The 25200-nt window shown below is 43.5% G+C and overlaps 1 protein-coding gene across 2 annotated transcripts in view; it reads left to right on the top strand.

Annotated features, from left to right (window-relative positions):
• OSBPL5 (oxysterol binding protein like 5) overlaps positions 1-25200 on the top strand; it is a 128472-nt gene that overhangs the window by 68679 nt on the left and 34593 nt on the right. For both annotated transcript variants that reach the window (XM_035120813.3, XM_035120805.3), the window contains exons 2-6: positions 7879-8035; positions 14353-14426; positions 21546-21626; positions 23155-23256; positions 24872-25075. In XM_035120813.3, the coding sequence (XP_034976704.2) occupies positions 7900-8035; positions 14353-14426; positions 21546-21626; positions 23155-23256; positions 24872-25075 (597 nt within the window). In that variant the 5' untranslated portion in view covers positions 7879-7899. The remainder of the gene's footprint in view (positions 1-7878; positions 8036-14352; positions 14427-21545; positions 21627-23154; positions 23257-24871; positions 25076-25200) is intronic.

Raw genomic sequence — 25200 nt, 5'->3', positions numbered from 1 at the left:
TGGCAATAACATGGTTCCTGCATTCAGATATAACACTAAACTAGGTAGGTGCTGAATTGGAACAAATGCCAACTGGCTTTTCTGCAGATTTATGTTTGTTCCAGTTCAGCAGTAAACACCGGGTTCTCCTGGGACACAACCCCCCCCCTCTTAGACCCATGCCTACAAATCAGGGGACAAATGGGAGAAATCATGGGAGAAATTGAAGTGTGGATAAGAAATTGAAGTGTGTGTGGGTCTGTTTGCACTGTCCCTTGCTTGAGACACATTTGCTTCTTGGTTAAATGCTCTAGGAATGGTTGCCTTTAGAACGACAGATACTGTTTATTCCTGCTTCTCGTCGTTAAGGAGGTTGCTTGCTGTCTGTCAGGGGACTCTCCTCAAGAGGACACTTATAATCACTCTGCATATTAGTTGCCAGAAAATTGTTTGCCGGGTCAACAAGCCAGGAGTTTATGTAGCTTGCTAGCAACCCCAGAACTAATTAAAATTGCTAATCAGCACTGGAAAGGCACTAAATTATTCCATCCCAAGAGAAGGCCAAGAGATTGCTGATAAATATTGGGTTTCATATTTGCTCTGGACACTTTGAACTAATAGTAATTGCCAAGTGCAGTGATCACACCCATTCATGACATGGCCAAGGTCAAAACGCGATTAGCTTTTTTAAAAAGTTGCCCAGAGTTATAATGGAACGTTATAATTGTTTATGAAATCTTGTGTACTTGCAGGCCTATTTCCTCAGTTCTCCGTACCTCTGTATCATTTATGTCACCTTGTAGCCAACAATGTCCTTGATTGCTATCAATGCATAAGTGACGCAAGCATCTTATGGTAAGGTTACCAGATTTTTTTTCAAAGAATCCAGGGACACTTTTTTTTGGAAAAGAGAAAAATACAGTTATTTTTTTTAAAAGTTTAATTTTTTTTAAAAAAAGAAGTAATATCTTCTCTTCTGTGTTCTCCTTTGTCACACGGCCTTCCTCCGGGCCCCAACCTGCTCTTTTGGAGCGCTAGCCGCCATAGAGTAGGGTCAGGTCAGGCCACGCAACATTCATTCCCTACTAATAAATCTACAACACTTAAAATGTAAATCTGGGGACATTAAATGAAATCTGGGGACATTCCAGGGACAGATTTTGTCCGGGGACATATTTGTAAATCCGGGGGCTGTCCCCGGGAAACGGGGACGTCTGGTAACCATATCTTATGGCCTGTAGGTATTGATTTTAATGAAAGCACTAACCCAGTACTGCTAGATTGTGACAGACTTTCCTTAAAAAATATCGTTGTTTACAGGGGAGTCAGGTACAGGCCAGGCTTTGCATGGAAGTGCTTTGTGATAGGGCATTATCAGAAGCTGTCATTGCATGGTGGTGGGTGGGTGCACATGGCGGTGGGTGTGCCCACAATGAGATTTTGGAATCTCAGATTTCCAAAACTCAGGGGAAGTACTAATTGTGGGAAGGCGACAACAATGCACAATGTATCAAGCACTGCCCACTAGTGTGGACAGAATACAGTGAGACAGAGTTCCATTGAAAGTGGTCGTGTGTGGACAAATGTGCTCAGAAGCACTCCTGATGAGGAAAACAACTCTGTGTGCCCCATGTGCACATTAACATTTTTGAGTTAATGTCCACAGCCTTGTAGTCCGCAGCACGTGGAGGACACCACATTGGTTACCCCCGATCTAATCAAAGAAGAAACTGAAGTGCAATATCATTCCGTATCAAGGGAAAGGCTAATAAATTGTTTTTATCCGACAAGAGTTCCCCTGTGCAACGGCAAATTGACTGTTCTTTGTCATACTAATTGCCTTCTGCGCAGCAATCAGTTTAAATGCTAAAAGGTCAGAGGAATCGAAAGAAAGAAATGTAAAGCCAAGTTAATTTCTATGAATATCCGCCCAATATTTTCTCTCAAGGTAGATGTGATCTAATCTTCTAATATGAAACGGCAGAAATTTCAAAGTAAATCACTGGTAAAAGAAATGTATTGGCTCAAAAGGAAACAATACTCTTGAAAAATACTGGAAAGAGACAAACCCGGGTCCCGCCATTTGAGGAGGATCAATTCTTTTGATAGTGTTGGCAGTAAATTCTCTATAACAGGGGTGGGGGGACCTGTGGCCCTTCAGGTGTTTTGAGACAGAACTTAGGTTCTGTCATCCCTAAGTACTGGCCATACAAGCTGGGGATGGTGGGGGCTGGAGTCCAAAAACATCTGGAGGACCACAAGTTCATCCCCACTCCTGATACACATTTCTTTCCACCATTGTTGATCCTTACAGTTCTCTTCTAGAGTATTGCTGCACATGAATAGTTTTCAATGAAAGCCACTTCATTGTGTTCAGTTGAATATTATTCTTTTACCTTATAGAGCCGAGCTCTATACTCTGCTCATTGACTATGTCTTCGGTGATGTCATCAAGGGACCTAACACAACCCCCAGAACCGTTTTGCATTTTATATATATTTTATATATTGTGGTAGCACTTTTTAATTCTAGACATTTAATTTTTGCATCTGTGGTTATCCCCCCCCACACACTTTAGATTGCATTCATCTTATACCTGTTTTGCATTTTATTGTTTGTTTAATTATTATATTTGTTTCCATGTAAACCACCCTAGTGAATTCTATCATTGTTATTCTTATTTTTTACAAATTAAAAAGGAGCAGCTTGCCAAACTAGCAGTGATTCTGGCTGTGAACTCAAGAGGAAGTTTTATGGGCAGAGGTCCATAAGTCAGAGGAAGTCAGATTAATGGGCAGAGGTCCATTCATGGATTGAGGCGCTCTCAGGTCCCAGGTCCCCTTTCCCCTTGCAATCCCCTGAGCCCTCTGAAATTTTGCTTCAGTGTGGAAGCTGGAGATCACCTTCCCCAGACTTCCATTCACTGGAGAATCAGCTGGATCCAAACATTTTCCTTTCATGGCCATCTCTGGATCCAGCCCAAATGAAATTATTACAAAACATTTTTGCACAGTTTTCAAAAACAATTAAAGAGGGGAAGTGGGCATCTGAAAGATTATTGTGGGTCTTCAATTTTGGGGATCAAAATCTGCTCTTTATGTCTGTGGATATCTTTAAGCCCTCTGCCCCCACACATTACATTCTTCCTGCTCAGTGGGGTCAATCCTTGTCTCCATCTCCCCCTTGCCATTCTGATATTCCCCAAGTTCAACAGTGGGGGTGAGGGCGCTCCACAAGTCCAGAAGGCTCTCGGCTTCACAAGGTCTCCCTTTGGAATGGTGGTGGTGGGATGGAATTGGGGTGCTCATCCCCGCATGCCCCTCCCTCCCATCTATCACTTATACTGTTAACACCTGAAGATGGCATAGATAGGCCCTGTGAGGCATGCCAAGGTAGGGTTACATCATGGTAGGGTACTCTTTTCCTTTAACAATGCAATGTCTGTTTAGCTCAGCAGCATCAGTTTGCAAATCCAGTGATCGCTCCAGCAGATCTGCCACGTCTGGAGCATTTTGAATTTAATGCCAGCTTTTTGGAATAGTTCAGCAAGCCTGGTTTGATTTATCTGCCATTTCTTGTCTTGGATGCTATAAGGGTCTGTATTTGCAAGCAGATAAAACAAAGAAGTTGTGTGTTGCTTGATTGTTCTGTCTTTTATGATTCTGTTACTATAACATTGTGAAAGCTTATTTTGCCAGATCACCGCCATGAAAGATTTATTAAAGGCCTTCCCCACTCTAGATGCTGAAACTTTTCTAAACACCCTCAATTTCATTGTTCTTTGGTTGTGATTAAAAGGTGTGTTTCTCTCATTTTGTGTCTGGAAGATGGAATCTGTGTTTTAGGAAACAAATCTTCAAGTGTAGCTTAGCAATGCATCTTCCCTTGTCAAAAACATTGCACTTGTTTAAAGAACTTTGCTGTCTTCCCCATCATTTTCTTACATCTGAGCCCATCCCATTCTCTTTGTTGTAAGCTGCCCGGGGAATGGCAACATAGGAAGCTACCTTGTACTGAAGGTACCATTGGTCCATCTAGCCCATTATGGCCTACATGGACTGGTAGTGGTCCTCCAATTGGGAGATGTCAGGGATTAGGACCTTCTGCACACAAAGCAGATGCTTTGCCATGGAGCGACAGCCCTTCCCTGGATAAATCAACGCATTTTATTCTGTCAGCTATCTGCCTTACTGCTCTTATTCAGTACCATTAACTGCCTGGAGAAAATAATTTTTGATATTTCTTTGTCTCATTGCAATAGCACACCTGGACCAAAACAAACACACAAACCTGTTCCTGTTGAGTGTTATTTATTCATTTATACCATTTGTACCCTGTTTTTTTCATGACAAGCCCTAGACAGTTAACAACAAATGTTTAAAAGGCAGTAGCTTAAACCCTTTTAAACACAATTTAACACCAGCAGTAAATACAATAAAGCACTTAAAGCAGAGGAAAAGATAAATATTTCAACCATCAGAAATAATGTAACCCACTTATATGCATATATGTGTTGCTAACTCAGAGCCATTCGTTCTAGCGGAATGTCCTTCCCCCCTCCCAAACCTATGTTTATAATTTAAGGTGTGCCCTGCCTTTCCGCATGTTGAAACTTTGTTGTTGGTTTTTTCAAGTTCATGAGGATCGCAGTTTATAACAATGATAAACTATCAGCAACTTCTGAACATTTAAAAACAGTATTTTAAAAAAGCAGAAGCTTTCCCAGTGGTTTACACGGGGAAGATCAGATGGGTCTCTTTGCAGAAGGAATTGCATAATGATAGGGCCACCTCAGAAAAAACTCCTGGTTTAAGTTTGCCATACAGATGGATGGATTCTGAAGCACACCTTCTTAAGTGATCTTAGTAAGCTTGAGACGGGGCACATACATTTTTCACAGTTGTGGTCTTCCTTGCAGTAGGGGAGGAGACTGTTGTCGGGTTAGAGTTGGGGAAAGAACACCCATGGAGTCTCTGTCTGTGCCAGCCTTTCTCAAACTTAGGTCCCCAAATGTTGTTGGACTACAACTCCCATCATCCACAGCTAGCTGGTCAGTGAAGATGGGAGTTGTAGTCCAACAACAGCTAGGGACCCAAGATTTGAGAAAGGCAGGTCTGTACTCAGTGGCGGAGAGCAGTTGGGGGGGGGCTGGCGCACGTCCTGGGGGCGGGGCACGCTGCCTGCAGGGGCATGGAGTCCAGCGCGGGCAGGGGGCAGCCGCAATGGCACCCTACTGGGATTGCGCTGCCAGGGGCGGTGCGCTCCCCCCGCACTCCTCTTCCTCCGCCAGTGTCAGTACTGATGGTCTTAAAGAGCAGACAGTCACTTTGTACCTCAGTGTGTGATCTCCACAAATGTGGAACATATGAGAGAGGTGGCTGTTGGACATCTGAAGCTGTCCATCTGAATGAAGACAGATTACTTAGAAGACAGGGCTTAGGGAGCTGGGTATGTTTAGCCTGGAGAAGAGAAGGTTAAGGGGTGATATGATAGCCATGTTCAAATATATTAAAGGATGCCATATAGAGGAGGGAGAAAGGTTGTTTCCTGCTGCTCCTGAGAAGCGGACACGGAGCAATGGATTCAAGCTACAAGAAAGAAGATTCCACCTAAACATTAGGAAGAACTTCCTGACAGTAAGAGCTGTTCGGCAGTGGAATTTGCTGCCAAGGAGTGTGGTGGAGTCTCCTTCTTTGGAGGTCTTTAAGCAGAGGCTTGACAGCCATATGTCAGGAATGCTTTGATGGTGTTTCCTGCTTGGCAGGGGGTTGGACTGGATGGCCCTTGTGGTCTCTTCCAACTCTATGATTCTATGGCTGTGTGTCAGTTCTCTCTCCCCTCAAGTGGGTAATTTCCCACAAACAGTGTCCCTCATTTGTCACATACTAACCTGGTCGCAGCAGCATGTGCCTTTGAGATCAGAGTGGTTGATTCTTGTTGTTCTCTCTAAGTGGCAAGTGGGAGGCAGCCAACACCTGAATGGCAAGGAGCAGCAGTGAGCTCTCACCATGCAAGACCTGTGTGTTGGCCCAAATAGTTATTCATTGTTACTTTGACTTCATGCCCTATAGAAGCAGTGAGATGGGCAGTTCACCCATCGCTAGGAAGCCCCATGGCGTTTCCACTGGATGTTGCATCCATTCCACCGCTCTGCAGATTTTTCAAGCCGTTCCTCGCAATTGTAAGGACCGGCAGCTTGCTATTTTCAAAGAATAGTGCCCTGATTGAGATTAATGCTGCATGGCTGATTCCATGCTTGTTTGCTTATCTCATGCCTATGTGAAGTGCACTTATCCTGGCCGACTATGAGATGCTAAACACTGTGCTAATAGCTCTGTTTCAATAGGTATTGCTTTTGGCAGTACAGAAGAGGAAAGAATAGCTCTGCCAGGCCTCTCTCCGCTAATTCAGGCGCATGCTAGTTGGACCAATAAGCTGTTTGTGAATAACGGCTGCCAAAAGGGGCATTTAAGAATTTGAGCTAAAGCGATGCCACATGCCCCAGCTGGCACTTGGCTTGATATGAGTGGGAAAGTCAAGTGTTACAAGTCAGCCTGCAGAGGTTATAACTCTCAGCCTGCTTTGGGTTGGTTTTGCTTTGTTTGCATCAAATTTCTTTCAGTTGCTTTATGTAATGTTTATTTGTAATAATCTCTCGCCCCCCAATAAAATGCACCTTAAATAAAAAGAGAGGCTGTCTTCTGATGAAAAACACACTTTTCCTTTCATAAGGTGTGCTATGTCCTTACCATATTACTCTTGGGCTTATGTTGTGGTTTCTCTAGTTAGCTACACTAACCGAGGTCTTACATGTGCCCGAAACATCCCCGGTACTACTTTTTTGTAAGCATCAACACACTAATTGTGTCATTATCTGCTGTGTTCTATGGATAATAACTATGGTCAGGCAATTAGTTACTTGTGTGGGTGGAATTTCTCTGGGGCAACTAACTCTCTCTTGATTGTGGCATCGGTTTGAAGACTGAATATGGCAGGTGATGGGGATCCTGGAATGATGGCAAATCCCCATCTGTTTTAGAGGCGTGATCAGAATTGCTAGCTTTATACGGTAGTTTCCTATGTTCTGAAGCTCCTATGTCAACCGAGGATATGACACTGGGCCTGCTTGATGCTGGGTCACCCTCTGGTGCTGTCTGCGTGCTCATTTTGGGGGCTTTTGGCTGCCGAGCCCTGACCGTCAGGCCCGGAGGCTGAGCTGCAAGCACTGAACAAAAACGTTAAAATTTCAGCAAGATTTTTTTTTAACTGAAAGGTGGGGAGAGGGGTGGACACCAGGTATCCTTTGCTACCCCCTGATGTGGATATCAGATATTGTTCAAATAATATATTTTCATTTAGCAAAGCCTGACCAAAAGTAATTTCAGAATGCATTACAGTGGAACCTTGGAAGCCTAACGCCTTCGAACTCAAACATTTCAGCTCCCAAACGATCGATACCCGGAAGTGATTGTTCCAGTTTTTAAACGATTTTTGGAAGCCGAACGTCTGGCTCGGCTTCCGATTGGCTGCAGGATGCAGCCAATCAGAAGCCACGCCTTGGTTTTTGAACTGTTCTGGGAGCCGAACGAACTCCCAAAATGTATTAAATTCTAAAACCAAGGTACGACTGTATTGAAGAATAAATACACCAGCAAATTTTTAGAAAAATGACATTTTAAGTCCCCCCACACTTGCCAGAGCTAGCAAGCTCCCAGCAATAACATGTAAGATCGGTGTGTGTGTGTGTGTGTGTGTGTGGCCAAACAGATAACCAGTGCACAGTTTAAGAATAGGCAGATTCAAAATAGCAAAAAAAGGACCTTTTAATTTTTAAATCTGAATGTACTGTTTAAATATTCTGTGACTTGACGCTGTTGTTATTTTGGTCTGTCCTTTCAGAAAACCCCTACTGCTCATGCCATGAAGGAAGAGAATTTTCTTCGGCGCAGGTTCTCACTCTGCCCTGCCTCATCCACTCCTCAGAAAATAGATCCTCACAAGCTGACCCGGAACCTGTTTTTTGGGACCGATAATGAGATCTACCCAATCAGCCCAGGTCAGTGTTTGCTCAGTGGGTTTTATAACATGCTGTATGCAGTGCTTTTTTCTAGACGAAATAGTGCCAGAACACCCCCCCCCCTCAGACGACCCACCCCAGAGATCCTCTTTGGGTTGATGATGGACAATGGAACTTAACTTTGGGAGAAAACTCCTTTCAAATCAATTTAATTAAAGCCCTTTCACAAATCATATCTTACGCCATGGAAGCTATCTTATAACAGCCTTAGATCACACATTGGAGAGGGTTTTGGACTTGGGTTTTTAACATTATGAGCCTAGCCAGATGGGTAGGGTATTAATAATAATAATAATAATAATAATAATAATAATAATAATAATAATAAATATACTATGCAACCCTCTCTGCACTTTGCTCTTTTGAATTGATTTCTAGGGCAGCATGTTAGTGGCCTCATAAGGAGTAGCTATTGACTCCTGGTACCCAAAGATGTGGGAGATAACATTAGTTGAGAAACTGGCAAGCAATTTCCAAAGGTGATGTGGGGCTAGGGTAGAAATAATTCACTTCTGACAGCGTGGCACAATTTTATTCCATTTCAAGGTATTTGAGTTCTATGAGAAGGAAAAGAAAAGCACCAAAGTTTAGTACCATGTCCCTAATAATGATGTTATTGATCGTCCACAACAGGCTCACTGTAACTGATTTCAAATATTTTCTGGGATTAGTTCAGAATATTGTATCATATTAGCTCAGAATATTTTGTGTGTGTGTGTTTAGCTTTTTTATACGTTTCCGAGCACAATTCAAAGTGTTGGTGCTGACCTTTAAAGCCCTAAATGGCCTCGGTCCAGTATACCTGAAGGAGCGTCTCCACCCCCATCGTTCTGCCCGGACACTGAAGTCCAGCACCGAGGGCCTTCTGGCGGTTCCCTCGCTACGAGAAGCCAAGTTACAGGGAACCAGGCAGAGGGCCTTCTCGGTAGTGGCACCCACCCTGTGGAATGCCCTCCCACCAGAGGTCGAAGAGAATAACAATTACCAGACCTTTAGAAGGCATCTCGAGGCAGCCCTGTTTAGGGAAGCTTTTAATGTCTGATGGATTTCTGTACAGTATTTTAATATTTTGTTGGAAGCCGCCCAGAGTGGCTGGGGGAACCCAGTCAGATGGGCGGGGTATAAATAATAATAATTATTATTATTTATTATTTATTATCATATTTGTGATACAGGTTTTGTTATTGTAAAACTCAGTTTTTAAAAAGCATGCCAGATACAGAGTTTCGCTGCATCTACACACACACACACACACACACACACACACACACACACACACAGCTCCTGTTGCCCAGGACTTTCAGCCAGTCTGGAACAGAATGCTATTTAGCTTGGGGAAGGGGTAGTGGCATAGCTGTCAACTTTTGGATTTGAAAATAAGGGATCAGGAGCCTCACCTGCCCACTTTCGGATTTGAAAATAAGGGATCAGCAGCCTCACCTGTCCTGGGGACAGTGTGCGGTATATCTAACAATCCAGGATAGCAGCGGGAAACGATGCTGGAATAAGGGAATTTCCAGCAAAAAAAGGGAAAGTTGACAGTTGTGGCTTGGAATAAGGGAGTTTCCCGCAAAAAAAGGGAGGGTTGGCAGCTATGGGTAGTGGAGAAGGTAGTTGACACTTTTTATCTTTTCCTATTCCCACCACGCAGGTGGCGCTGTGGGTTAAACCACTGAGCCTAGGGCTTGCCGATCAGAAGGTCGGCAGTTCGAATCCCCGCAACGGGGTGAGCTCCCGTTGCTCGGTCCCAGCTCCTACCAACCTAGCAGTTCGAAAGCACATCAAAGTGCAAGTAGATAAATAGGTACCGCTACAGAAGGAAGGTAAACAGCATTTAGGTGTGCTGCTCTGGTTCCCCAGAAGCAGCTTTGTCATGCTGGCCACATGACCTGGAAGCTGTACGCCGGCTCCCTCGGCCAATAACACGAGATGAGCGTTGCAACCCCAGAGTCGGTCACGACTGGACCTAATGGTGAGGGCTCCCTTTATCTTTATTCCCAACCAAGGTCTTCCCTCACTGTGCTATATCACTCAGTTTTCATACTGGCCTCTACTCCTGCTGAGCATTTTATAGCTAGGTAGTGTTAGAATGCAAGCAGTATGTGTAGGAGAGTTCTGTAGAATATGGGTTTATCTTCCTTTCCTTCTTAAAACATTATTTAATAGTGAAATGTGTTTTTTTTAAATAAAAATAAAAATCACCGCACATATCCCCCTCCCCACCTCTCATTCCAGGGTATTAACTATACTTTATATTGTTAAGAGACATGAGCAGAACAATTTCTTTCTCCTCTCTACAACTTCAGTTTCCTCACCTGCCAACTGATTGCCTAAACATTCCACACATTTTAGAAACTCACAATACCTTCATTGGCAGCCCATAAAAAATACTTTTATTTTAATTTACAAACTTACATACTGCTATGTACTTAGGGAGTCTTCAGGGTCTTTTGAAGCTGCTGTCTTATTTACTCAGTGATCCTGTTTCACTTCCAAACCGATAAGGGCTCAACTCAGCTGCATTTGCTATTAAAGCGATGATTGATCTACTGGTTTTCTGAGAGAAGACCGTACAAAGTGTTGCACTGTATAAACTTAAAAGCAAACAAACAAACAAACAATAAAGTGACAGCAGTCTCAAATATAGAGCAAGCAGCAGCAGGATAGTGTCAAAGTAAAATGTATAAATCCTTAAAAGGCAACACATTTCATTGAGGGAGCAGTATCACGTATCTTACTCAGGGCCTTTCCAGACTGTCATTATTTTGGGGTGGAATTCAGTCACATGCCCGCAAATTCAAGTTGCACAATAAAAGTTGATTGGAAGGTTTTGCCCGGGGGTAGGCAACCTCAGGCCCGTGGGTCAGATGCGGACCAATCGCCTTCTCAATGCAGCCCATGGACGGTCCAGGAATCAGCATGTTTTCACATGAGTAGAATGTGTGCTTTTATTTAAAATGCATCTCTGGGTTATTTGTGGGGCATAGGAATTGGTTCATTCCCCCCCCCCCCAAAAAAATATAGTCTGGCCCACCACATTGTCTGAGGGACGGTGGACCAGCCCACGACTAAAAAAGGTTGCTGATCCCTGGTTTTGCCCAACAAGCTCACTCCCCCCCCCCCAACTGGACTTTTTGCAGTAAGGAAAGCAACAAAGAAATGCACTGGAAAGTGTGGGCAATACTTTCTTTGATGCAAGCTCATCCACACCATAGCGAACAAGTATAGTTGCCCTCCTTTTTTCCTCTGACCTAAGTTCTGTTTGCTTCTTAGTTATATGATACACAGAAAGTCAACAGGCACTGGTTTGCCTGGCACAGAGATGTGGTGCTGAAAGTTATGCCCTTTTATCCCATTCCATCTTCATTTCTTGCAGCAGTTTCATAGGCCAATCCTGTGCAAGTTTAAGTCTCACCTACTAGGTCGGCCTTCCTTCCAGAATAAGTCTGTAACCATAAGTCTATATTGAGGGAGTAAAAGGCAGCAAGGCTCCAATCCTCACTCCACTTACCTGGTAGTAAGCCTCATTGGCCTCAGTGGGACTGAGCTCTGAGTAGACAGGATTAGACTTGCACTTTAAAACTGAGTATTAGATTCACTGATAATCTCAGGCGCGGAATCCTCTTTCTCACCCCACCTTCTTTAGTTGTTCTAGGTATTATAGCTAATAGAATATTGGGAGGGGGGAGACAACTAATTCATTTTGTGAAAATATAGCAAATGTTCCTCCCCAACAATCTAAGGAAAATAATGCTTCACCAGTGATCAGACAAGATTATTGCTTAGCAGTGAAGAAGTAAACTGAGCCAATAAATAATAATAATAATAATAATAATAATAATAATAATGATAATAATAATAATAACAGTTGTACCTTAGATCTCAAACGCCTTGGCTTCCAAACAAATTGGCTCCCAAACAAACGATTGAAACCTGGAAGTGAGTGTTCCGGTTTTCGAACGTTATTTGGAACCCGAACATCCGACACGGGTTCCGCAGCTCCAATTGGCTGCATGAGCTTCCTGCAGCCAATCAGAGGCCGCGCTTTGGTTTCCGAACATTTTGGAAGTCAAACGGACTTTTGGAACGGATTCCGTTTGACTTCCAAGGTATGACTGTATTTAATAATAATACTTGTTTTTATTTATACCCCACCCATCTGGCTGGGTTTCCACAGCTCCTCTAGGCTGCTAACAGCATGTCTAAAAACATAATAAAAAGATCAAGCCTTAAGTAAGAAGCAAAAGGAAGGAGAAAATTCAGTAACCAACAGCAAGTAACAGACATAGCTGCTATTGACATAGCTGGTAATACGCTGGTAATGTATTATCACTCAGGAGAACACTGGGACACATCTGTGATTTTAATGAAGTCCCAAAATGTCCCCTCTATGTGAAAACCAAGTGGTTTGGGAGCTGCCGTTCTCTGGAAAGTCTGTCTAGCATATTCACACACACCCTTTGTATCTGCCCCTTTAAATTTCAGTAGGAATGAACTGGGGCTCTGAAGGCAGCTATTGAGAGCTTCTGTTTTGCCTTGTTCAAGGTAGCTTGGGTTTTCCCTTTTCTGTGTTGCATATCAGAACATGTGGTACAGGTGTGATTTTGTGGTGGAGTCTTGGGCTTAATTTGCCATTTGTTTAAGGAAAATGGAAACCATTTTCTTTTGCGTTTGTTTAAGCAGGCGTTCCTTTTCTTCTGAGATAACAAGGAATGAGTTTTGAGGGAGCTACAGAAGCATTTAAAACTGGAAGCATAACCAAAGCCAGTGGAATCAATACAGAGCACATGGCAATTGTATAACCTTTAGGTTAAATGCAGACCCACAAAGGTATTAAGAGATGTGCTGCTAAGTGATGTTTAGGCTGCAGTCCAGTGCATAAAGCCTAGACTGTAAATCCTATATGAAATATTTTGGATTTACTTCCCAGGTAAATGTGTTTTGGATTAGAGTGTCTGCAGGGAAAATGAAAAGCCACAGGGAAAATACTGTTGAAATGCCAAGTGTTGTGGCAGAACTGATTCACAAAGCTGGGGGAAGAATTTGTGTGTATGTGTGAGATGTCAGTACTTTCTCTTCTTGAGGTGTGAATCAATAATCAGGGCACGGTGTGGTTTATTTTAAACTGTCAAAGGAGTGAATCTGCATATCTGTGAGCCATGAATCAGTCTTGTGATTCCCATTAAAATTAATTGGCAGCCTGGACCATATGTTCTCTCTCAGCAAAATGAATAAGCAAGGCAAGGATGAGAAATTCATTCAATAATAGTTCGCCAATGTACTGTAAACACCATTGTACAAATACCTAGAATCAAGACATGTATGAGTGTGGCAGTGCGAGGATAGCACTAATCCTAATATTTGCTTGCCAGTAGATCCATTGACCTTAGTGGAACTTACCATAACCGCGTTTGCCCAGGATCTCAGCCTAAGGCAGAGAATGTAAAGTCTTTCTCATAACAGGACTCTCAGATCAAGGCAGATTAGACTTTCCTCTTTAATAAAGGGGGCCTGAAAGTCAGAGCTGATTTTTATTTTAGGCATGAAGGTGGGCAGATCAATGAGAGAGGCAGAGAGCATTATGTCCTTCGACAAGGAAGGGTAGGGGAGCCTCCAACACAAATAAAAGGTGACTCCTGCTGCAGAAGTAAGTCTTCATAGGATTGGAGCAGTTTTACACACACGTGCCTGTTCATCCCCTAATTGACTGCAAATTAAGTGATAAAATGCATGTGTGAATGGACATTAATTCCACAGGTAGAACTTCCCTGTCTGTTCCAGTTGTCTCAAATGTCACACTTTTCAGTGGTGCCTGCTCTCATAGTCAGCTAGTGCAGAGAAGGGACAAAAAGCCATGTGTGAGCTAGGCCTTGGCCAAAAATCAGTGAATGGGAAAAAAATATTCCACGTTCCAAATCATTGGTAGAAAATGCATTTGACCTTTGTTGCTATTTTGAACAGATATTGGCAGTTTACAGCACAGTCTCCTAACTAGGCCTCCTCAGAAGTAAGTCCAACTGAATTTAGTGGGGCTTACTCCCAGGTAGGTGGAGTTCGGATTGCATTCTTTGCTGTGTGGTGGCTTTTCTGTATCCTGCTATTGGGCTGGATCTTGGTCATATTAAAATATTATACATATTCCTGCAGTTATCCTACATCAGCTCCTTTTGGGGGCAGGGCGTGTGTGGCCATTTCTGTTTCCTTTAGAAATGAAGTCCTTTCTCAGGATCATGGTTTCAGTAGTCGTGGTTTGCCACAGAGTTCCTTAGTGTTTTACTTTTGTCATTTTGTTTCAGGGAAGGATATGGAAGGAAACAGTTTGCCCATGATGAAGGATGAGATTCCTCCGACGCCAAACTCTATTAATAAGGTAATGAGGCTTATAGGAATGCTTATTTTTACTGGAGTCCAGATGAAGAGCAGGGAGACAAAATTTCCCCTCCCTCCTGTAATCTGATATTTGTGTTTTCAGTGCACATGTAGTACATTTTTGTTGTGAAGGTACATTTTTTTAAATGCAAACATTTTTGTTGTGAAGAAAGCCTCTCAGATAACCAGTGATTAGTTTTCTGTTTCTATAAACCTGTGAGTAAACTTCTCTTGAACGTTTATTAGAGGTCCGTAAATGTTGGCTGGCCTTTTTAATTCTATCTATTGGTTCTGATGTCACATTGAACTTTGGAGGTGCTTGGAATGCCTCCAAAGCACAGATCAACTGTAGAGATAATCCCCTACCCCAGCAGTGGCGGAGCTTCATGCTCCAGCACTGGGGGGCGGAGAGCAGGCAGGGGCGGGGCTGGCGCAGGGGCATGACACGTGTCCTGGGGGCATGGCACGCTGCCTGTGGGGGTGTGGTGCCCAGCGTGGGCGGGGGCAGCCACGATGGCATCCCACCAGGATCACGCTGCCGAGGGTGGCGCGCTCCCCCCGCACTCCTCTTCCTTTGCCAGTGGGTGGAGGGCTGGTGTTTGTTAACACTTGCTAGAGCAGGCATGTCAAACCTGCGGCCCTCCAGATGTTTTGGACTACAATTCCCATCTTCCCCAACCACTGGTCCTGCTAGCTAGGGATCATGGGAGTTGTAGGCCAAAACATCTGGAGGGCCGCAGGTTTGACATGCCTGTGCTAGAGGGATGCTTGACAAGCAGGAGAGCAATTATACATCTCTACTTTGGGAAGCCGCTCAGCTCACAGTTCATTTCTGTTCTGTTGTATTCTGTTTCTTAGCAAGGCCTTAGGTTGAGTGATAACAGTCAAATGTAAAACAGAGCACACAAAACAAAACTGCTTAGGTTCTCCCAAAGAGTTTATTCTAATTTCGGGGGTCCCTAATCCAGACATTTGGGGGTACATTTGAAAATTTAAGACTTCTTCATGGACACCCCATAATACCTGTTTCACATAAGGAAATGGTTGATGCTCAGAGCCACCAAAAAAGAAAACCAACCCCCAACCAGGCCACCCCCTAAACCACAAACACAACACAACACACACCTCCTCTGTGTGTGTGTGTTTTAAAAAGGAGAGGCAAAAGACAGGTGGGGATCTGAGGACTCCACATTGTTCTATTCCATTAGACCTTTTGCTGCCCCCCCCTTCTTTTAACATACTGTATTGAAACTTATTTTTGGAATGCCCCTTAGTTTTAACATTAATTTCCCAGGCAGCATCAAACAGGTGCCAGGCGGCTTTGCTGTTCAAGAAAAACAAAATCTAAGTCTTCTTGGGGCTTACGGGACTTACTGCACGGTGCCTTGGACCCAAGCCAACGAAAACAAAAATACCCAAGGAAATGAAAATGAGCCCTCACCTCTTTAAACTGACTGTTGACTAGCCCAAACAGAGAATTTTTTTGTTCAGCACTTCTGAACCTCTACAGTACTTAAGTGGAAGGGAGTTCCACAGTTGCAAGAACGCCTCCCTACATGCCCATGCACATCATCTTCTTTAAGCCATGTCTTCTTCTAGTTTGAAGGTCAGCCACAGTTAACAGTAGCTATAGCACAAGTACAAACAACAAGCCTGTCACGTAGAAAAGTTTGTCCCTTTCTTTATTTAAGGTGACTTTGGGCTCATCCAGACTTCATTTTATGCTGCGACTCTCGGCACAGGTCCATGCTTTAAACTAAAGTTCTGTGTCTTAAGTGTTTCTTTTTCTTTTTTGGCTCGATACTTTCCCCACGAAAAACTGCTCTTTATCACTGAATCAGAGCAAATGCCAATCCACAGAAAACACAAATTGCCGTTTGTTCTGTTAAAGAGTGGGTTTTCCTGAGGAAAGCCCGAGGGCAAAAAATAAAATAAAATAAAAAGTGCTCCGATCTTTAAAGCACCAACCTGTGCCTAGAAACAGCAGGGCAAAAGGTAAGTTTGGATGAACCCTATGACTGGTTTTGTATTATTCGGTACTTGTTGCTACTAAGTGGATATTTCATTGCACAGTGTCACCCACCGAACAGAGAGTATTTCCCATCAATTCGCATGGGAAAATATGGGGGAGCCTTAGTACCACTTGTCAAAATTCTCATGCAGGGTGACTTTTGGAACACGTGGCATAAAACATTTAAGGGCATGTTTGGTAAAACAGGTGACCAAACAGCCACAAGGTAGAGGAACCCTGCCATTTTGTTTCCAGCCAATTCAGTTTGACCATTTAACATGTCACGGCAAACTATATTCCTGTGTAAGTGGCCACACTGTGTGAAAGCAAGCAAGTGCAATTATATGCACTTACTGTATCACCTTCATAAACAAGTATTTTCAAGGTGACTTGCAACGCTTCAGTAAGTCTCAGTCTGGGGGGAAAAAAACATAAACTACGTTCTTTAAAAACAAGCAGCAGTTAGAGTAATGAAACATTAACTGCAGGAGCACGAGATTTCTTAATCATTTAAAGATGGGGCAAAGTCTCTGGTTGGAGCCTAACAGAGCAAACCAGCACATGGGAAGCAAATCCCATTGAGATCAATGGGGCTTATTCCCAGGCAAGAGTGTTTAGCATTTCACAGCCTAAACTTCTTAAACCAGGCACTAGGTAGGCAGTCTTGGATAATAATAATACTAATAATAATAACAACAACAACAACAACAATAACAACAACAACCTCAGCCACCTATCTAACCTGCCACAGTGGGGTACCCAATAACTTTAACAAATGAGAAGTTTCATGTGGAGTGTGATTGACCACAGAGATACCCAGCTGGCACTCCATTAGCTGTGGACTACAACTCCAATCACCCTTCATGATTGGCTGTGCTGGCAGGGGCTGATGGGAGTTGTAGTCCACAATATCTGGAGAGCAACAGGTTGGCTACCCTTGATTTATAAGAACACAGCAAGCTGCCTTAGGCCAAATCAAGCTCTTTTTCCATCCAACTGTCACCACCTGTCCAGAATATTTCCCATCACTTGCTGGCTGATCCTTGAAACTGGAGCGGCCAAGGATTGGCCTAAGGATTGTGGACCTTCTGCATGTAAAGCAGGGTGCCATAGATATGGCCTCTCCCTTGCCATAAGCTCAATGCTTATGTTTCATTTCAGCAAGGGATTGCAACCTTTGGGTTAACCCATTTGCTTTAGAGTAAAGGTGAGTGCTGAGGTGAGGTCTGCGGGAAGAGAGGGCAAGGGGGCGCCATTTAAGTCAGTCCTCCAGATGTTGGTGGGCCCTCATCCAGCATCACCAAGGATGATGTGAGTTCTAGGGACATCTGGAAGGGTGCTGGTCCCCCATTTAAGTGTTCTGTGGGTGAGTTCCCAGGCACAACAGGCAGCAAGGGGAGCATGTGGAATTGCTTAAGACATCAGGAGACTTCGGGATGACTGAGGGAGGGAAGAATTCAGGCTGCCGTGGCCAGGCACGTGATAAATAAGTACAGGGGAAATGTGTAGCAAGGTGTGCCGCAAAGATAAGGACAAGAAGTGTGCAGTCCTGTTTTTCATCACCACAACAGCCACTGTGAATGAGAAATGAAGAACTGTGTTGCAGCGTAGCGGACTGTCACAGTGACAACACAGTAACAGATTTGAGGGGTACTATCCTCAAAGCTACGGACATGAGTCTGACCAAACTGCAGGAGGCAGTGGAAGACAGGAGTGCCTGGCGTGCTCTGGTCCATGGGGTCATGAAGAGTCGGACACAACTAAACAACAACAAATCCTCTTTCTAGGAGCAGGTTGGGGTTTTGTTTGTTTCTCCCCTTTGCAAAACCAGCTGGTTAATGTCAAGTATCAGTAGAGCACCTGTCTATTTTGGAATAAGCCACAAATGCACTAATGCCTTATGCAACCAGTAGTGCTTTGGTGTGGCAAGCAAGTTCATCCCTTTGGCCTCGTGCTAATGCATTTAATTAGCTTCTGTCCCTTTTGCAGCACCGAGAGACCAAGCAGTTGACCAATGACATTGGTCACTGTTGCTGGTCTTTCATATCCTTTTTAGTGCATTTATAATGTCTTAAGGTCAGTTTGCTTAAGAGGAAGAGAAGCAGCCTCTGAGGCACTATAAAATCTGTAGTAAGTCAGTTTTGCTGTTTCTCCTCCTCTAGAAGTAAGGGCTCATCAACACCATCCATTTAAAGTGCTCTTGTACCACATTCATGCCCCTCCCCAATGAATCCTGCGAACTGCAGATCCTTGAGGGTCTCCTAACAACTCAGCACCCTAAACAAAGTACAGGATGTGACCTAAATTACTCAGCAATAAGGCTCACTCTATAGGTGAGCTTTCTTGGAAGAAAGTGGACATAGGATTGCTGCTTCATTTTTTTGTAAAAGGAAAACTGAGAAGCTATTGAATACTAGGGCTCATCCAGACTTCTTCTAGTCCTACTACTTCCCCCTGGAGAAACCCACTCTGTCCTGCTGAATCAGAGCAAATGTCAATTGGGTTTTCCATGTATTGTATCGACAGAATACTCTGATTCAGTGGTAAAGAGCAGGTTTTCCCAGGGAAAGCAGCAGGGCAAATGGAAAACCTCTTGTGCATTCTAGGCACAGGATGAGCAAAGTGTGGATGAGCCCCTAGAGAGAGTGGGAACTGCAGGCTGCTGCACCCTATGCTACCTAAGCAAGTGTATTTTAGTTTTTGCCACCTGAGAAGCAGGGAAATTTTAAAGCTGAAAATAGAAACCACTAATGTTGTAGTAAATTAGTATATCATTTGCTCAGAGGTTCATCCTCTAGAGGTGCTTTTTACTGATGATTTGTGCTCATGATGCTATTGGAGTGGTCATAGTGCTTCATTTCCAATTAATGCATACCCTGTAACTTCTTGTTGAAATCTCGTAACTTTTCATACCACAAACATTCTGGGTTTTTTGTGGGGAGAGGGTGTCTCCACATTTGTTGCCCTGTAGCCCTTCCAGACACCAATAATGTGTTATGATTGGGGAAGCATCACAGAACTAGTAAAGCGGAATGATGTGTGGGTGATCCAGTATAAATCCACCATTAGTGCATTAATTTTGTGCCAAGAACATGTTGCAGAATACACCCCCCTCCACAAAAACCCAAGTCTTGAGGAGCTCAGAAACCAACTCCTGCAAGCACAACAGGAAAAAGTAGTAGCCTAGTTGGATATCCTTCCAATTTCCCATTTTGCCAGCATGTCTAGGAACAAGATGCAAATGACGATAAACACTACAGTGTAGTCTCACTGTTTGCCTTTTAACCTTCAGAAGATGACGATAGCTATCTTCACTATTGAAATGTGTCGGTCCTAATACATGTAACTGCTTGCTATATATCCAGCAGTCAAAGAAACCAGGACCAGTCACAGTTGGCAGGAAACTCCGAAACAGAGAGAGTCCAGGAGGGTTTCAGGAACAAAATGTTCCTTGTATTCCCTGAGTTAAATACTGTGCTAAGAGTCCAAGCATTCTAGGGACAGTTACTATTGCCAAAGCATCATTTCCCAAAGCATAAATGTGTGTATGCAGAGCAATTTGGGCTGGGTTTTTTCTGCTTTTATCCAAGAGTAAATAGATTTGGCTATCTTGCCTTCATCTCCTTTTGCATAGAGGGCCTGGTTTGTACATAATGGGAGCCTATGCTTTTTCCCTCTGTGAACAGAACCTGTGTGAGCTTTGGGTTTGCAGACCCCCCCCCCTTCCTCTTTCTCTCTTGCTGCTGTGAGGCAGAGATTCCTTCCTGCTCTTTGTTTTCAGTCTTAAATAAACCACAGCTTCCTGTTACAGTGGAACTGTGGTTTGATAGAATGAACCAGGATCTGAAATCACAGTTGGTTTAAACAAACTCCAGCATTTGCATGCAGCAAGGAGCTGTGATTTATTGGAAAGTGAAAGTGAGTGCTTCTAGCCTCCTTGCAGCTGTGCACGGGCAGGGTAGGAAAGGAGAATGTGCAAGCCCCAACTCACCATGGCTCTTTCACCTAGTGAGAAATTGTGGCATCCCATTGCATCTGAAGCCACTTCAAGTAAATGGTGGGTGATGGTGACCTAACTAGGGGACAGGTGTCTTTATAAGGCTCTGTACAGATGTAATACCACTGATCACTTAACCTTAGGGAACAGCTTGAGCCAACCTGTGAATGTGTGCACTCTCTCCTCCCTCTGTGGACACAACTTCCCATATATGTTATGGGACATGCACTGAGACAAGCCATGATTGGAGCAAATCTGATTCCCCCGAAATTGCCTAACTTGCAGACATGCTTATAAACCATAATCTAATTTCTTAGGAACATAGGAAACTGCATCATACTAATTCAGAGCACTGGTCAACCTATTGTCTACTACTCTGACTGGCCATGGCTCTCTGGGGTTTCGCACTTGGATCTCTTCCAGTCTTTACCCGGAGATCCTTGGGATTGAACTTGGGACCTTCTGCATGCAAATGAAATACCGTACTCTGCCACTGATCCACGCATACAGTCAAACCTCGGTTTACGTCTACCGCTGTTTGCGACTGCTTCGGCGAGCGACCGCTGTGGACCCGGAAGTGTTTACATCCGGGTTCCGCAGTGTCAGATGCGCAGAAGCGATCTGCGCAGCGTGTGCATGCGCAGAAGCGCTCTATCGGCGCTTCGCACACGCACAGAAGCGTGCCTTCGGGGAGCGACCACTTCGGGGAGCGACCACCTCCGCGGAACGGATTGCAGTCACAAACCAAGATACCACTGTACACATTCCAATCCTTGGTTTACAAATGAGGTCATGATCTGCGTTCTTCATAATTTGTCTCAGTGCCCATGTTATATGAAATCCTGACAGCAGATAAAGGGGAAAGAGCAAACTCTTTGGGATCTGCCTCTGTCCCTAGTGGTCTTGGTGTGGGGGTTTCAGACTGAGATGCCCAGGATTATTTTGGCCCCTGGGCTCAGGGCAGGGACCCAGTTCTGGTACATGTTGGTAACTACTCAGTACTGCCTTTTCTTTACTTACTGATTAGATGATTATTGGTAACCATTGCTGACTGGTTCCTTTTTGTATTTTATTTTAAGGAGCCTAAAATCTTGCAATTCCTTCCATTCTAGATTGAATACAAATTTTGCAATGGGTCTGATAAAGAATGTGTATCTCCCAATGGCAAAAGCAACAAGAAGGAGACTTTGAAGGTACGTATAGTTTAGATGTGTGGAAAAGAATATTTATTCTATTTGTGTGGGAAGCTGTTGCTCGAGGGACTGGAATCTCTTTCTCTTTGGCCCATAGGCCACATCTCTGGAGTATCACAGCAAGGCCAGAATTCTTTTTTTTAAAAAAACAAACAAACAAACACTGCCCTTTCTTTCCTGTGGATTAGTTAGCGTGCAATTTTTTTATTTATTTATTTATTTATTAAATTTATATACTGTCATATACCCGGGGGCCTCAGGGCAGTTCACAGAATAAAATCAAGATATAAAACCACAAAATACATAATAAAAATAAAAACAACCCAATAGGCTCCCCCCAAAAAAAACACATTTTAGAAGGGCATAGGATGTAATTAATTAAAATTACAACTTCGCCGTGCATAGGGTAGCTCATCTTCAGCTATATTTTCCAGAAAAATCTTCTCACTAATAAGATAATTTTAATCCTTTCTTTGAGCTGTCAGTGGTCTCCAGTCAATGTCACACATGGGCTTTATTAACACTACTACAACTGGCGACAACTGTGGAGGTACAAGTTCCCAGTGAAACAACAACAATGCAAAACCAGTTTACTTATAACCTCCACCCCTTCCTTACCTGCCCTTGTATGCCCAGTAGGTCACTGTGTTCTGCAGGAGCATTTCTCCTTAAAGTCCCAAAAATATTAGAAGCTCTTGGAGCAGGGCTTTCATTGTGGCTGTCCTTGTTCTGTGGAACAGCATTCCTGTTGAGATACAACAAGCACCCATCAGAAACAATGGAAATCATGCTTGCTTTGACAAGATTTTCCAGCTGAATGAAAAATCCTCTGCCTTCCAGTATTCATTTTGTATTGATTTTAAACTTGTTTTTAGTTGTTCTTTTGCCGTTTTCAAAACTATTTTATCTGTTTTTATGATATGTCTGTAAATCTGTATATGAGACACATATAAGCAAAAGTGATTCATAAATTAATACTTACAGAAAAATAAATAAAACCTGGAGAATTCTGAAGCTGGGTGTGAAAGTGAATTGCTTTTCTATGGTACTCCGTAAGGCTTGATACGCCCAATACCTGGGCTCCTTAATTAAAATCAATGGAAGTGGCTGTGAAGGATTCATATTCTGCCCTGTTGCCAGAATATAACTGGCTCAAGGTTACTCATTCAGCTCCATGGCCAAGTAGGGTTTTGAGTCTTTGTCTCCCAGGTCCTCATCTGACCCGCTGTAAGCACTATGTTGTGCTGCCTCTTTGAGTAAAAAGGATTTGTTCCAAGCAGCTGTGGAACCCGCATTAAGTAAGAGGCCAAAATCAATAGCAATTTTACCAGATAATAAAGCACTTGATGTCCCAGCCACTGTTTCACTCCCTACAATGTGAGTTGTTTCTCTAATGAATGCCATGGTCTCATCTTCTCTCCTCAGTTTTTCACCCACTTTTTTTCTTTTTTGCTAGCATAGGAGAAAGAAGAAAACTGTGTTCATGAGTGTTTTCACCCCTCTTTCCCCCATCTCTGTGGTCTAACAGGTACAGAAGAAGAATTACAGGCAGGAAAAGAAAAGAGCGACCAAGCAACTCTTCAGTGCTTTGAAAGATCCCAGTGTGGTTATTATGGCAGATTGGCTGAAGGTAATTTAGTATAAAGCATCATTTTAAGAAGATCCAGGTACTCTTAGGGCTGTTCGATCAAAATCCATCAGCTGCCTTCTCTCCGAAGGTTGCTTGCTGCTTACAAATAGTCCTGTTTCGAGAATAAAACTTGATGACTCAAATACTATATTTTTTGATCTAAAATTTATATATGTCGAAATGAGCATTAAATTTAGACTAGGGAAGCAAGGGAAATGGCTAGGAAGACAGATAGCCTGACTGTTGGCTCACCAAGGACTTCCTTTCTTTCAGAATGCCTTCCATATTAGTTAAGTGCCCTTTTCTGGTGGTGGTGTGGGGAGAGGAGACCAGTTTTCTGAAAAGCATTACAATGTTAATTCTGACATTTATGGAAATGCATTTAGGCAGAAAATTTAGGAATGATGTATATTTTTAAGCAGAAAATGAAAGAGCTATCTTCATGCCATCAACAGTCCATCCAGCCCAACAAGTCTAAACACTACTGGCAGAAGGTTCTCTTCAGCCTTACTAACCAACCAACCTCCCTTTATTTGGAGATGCCAAAGGCTGATCTGGTGGCCTTGTGTATTTATGGTATATAAAGCTGGGATTGCTAATGGGGCAGGCGTATTTGTTCCCACAGAGGTCTTCTCTGGTGCTCAATGAGTCTGAAATTAGCAACAAAAGAAGCATAGGGCAGGTTGCCATGCGTGTGTGAGATGCTCACCACAGTTTCTCCTGTTTGCAAATATGCCCATAGGCTCAGAAAGGTTGGTGACCTTTGATATAAGCCACACGTTCTTGTTGTTGAAACTTCTAATCATTTCCTTTAAATTATAGCTTCCCACTAATTATGCCATCACTCTGCATTCTTGCAGGACCAAACCCTTACATAACAACGCAGTCATGAAGTCACCTTCTGATCTCTGGTGATCACATCTATTTCTGGCAGCCATTTTCTGAAGTTCTAACTGACACTGGCTTCCATCAGCCCATAGTTAATGGTTCACTTTAAATGTGCCTTTCTGATCTGTTTGTCCCCTCCCTGCTAGCACGTGGAGGAAATAAACTTTGATCTCAGAACCAAACAACGTTTCCATAAGATACGTGAAAGAGAAATGGGCTCCTTTGGTTATTTGAGGTTTTCTGCAACCTTTCTAGGGAGCCACTAAAACACTAGCTATGCTACAGTGGTAGCGGGTAAGTAGGAGGAGCAGACTCCCCACCCCCTTGAAACCCTGGAAATGTAAAAAAATTAAGTGACTTCAGCGTGTGTTGCCCTTTTGGATGTAAGAGGCTACAGTCTCTCCAGGGAAATGCTGCATAAATGTCTTGGGGTAAAAGCAAAATTGCACCCTCTTAATGAGCTGCTTAGTGAAAACCAGCCCTTTTCTTTGCAGGCAGCTTCCCCTGGGAGTTTTGCTTCAGCCCCAAGTTACTTCATGAGAAATCATACAGCATGAGAAGCCACTGGGGAGAATAGAGCTTTTTCAGTATGGCTGCATTGTCCTCTGATCCTATTAAACAAGAATATTCACTGGATAGGGACTGTCTAAAACTGCTTTGCTGGATAGGGGCTTGGCTTGTGAATAAATCCACCTAATTCCTTCCACCCCCACCCCCCATTTCTCAGATTCGTGGGACTCTGAAAAGCTGGACCAAGTTGTGGTGTGTGCTGAAACCCGGAGTCCTGCTGATCTACAAAACACCAAAGGTCGGGCAGTGGGTGGGCACCATCTTGCTTCATTCCTGTGAGCTGATTGAGAGACCCTCCAAAAAGGACGGCTTCTGTTTCAAACTTTTTCACCCGCTGGATCAGTCCATTTGGGCCGTGAAGGTAAGTGCAAGGCCCAAACTTGGCAACAAATGTTGAGCTTCCTTGAGGAGAAAACAACAGGCCCCAAGCAGGCTCAGGAGTAGCTCTGGCAGCTATCGGGGGTCTGAATCTTGAAGAATTTGTTG

This window comes from Zootoca vivipara, chromosome 1 (assembly GCF_965207765.1).
Source record: "Zootoca vivipara chromosome 1, rZooViv2.hap1.1, whole genome shotgun sequence".
Taxonomy (NCBI): Eukaryota; Metazoa; Chordata; class Lepidosauria; order Squamata; family Lacertidae; genus Zootoca; species Zootoca vivipara.
This window is presented reverse-complemented; position numbering and strand designations above follow the sequence as displayed.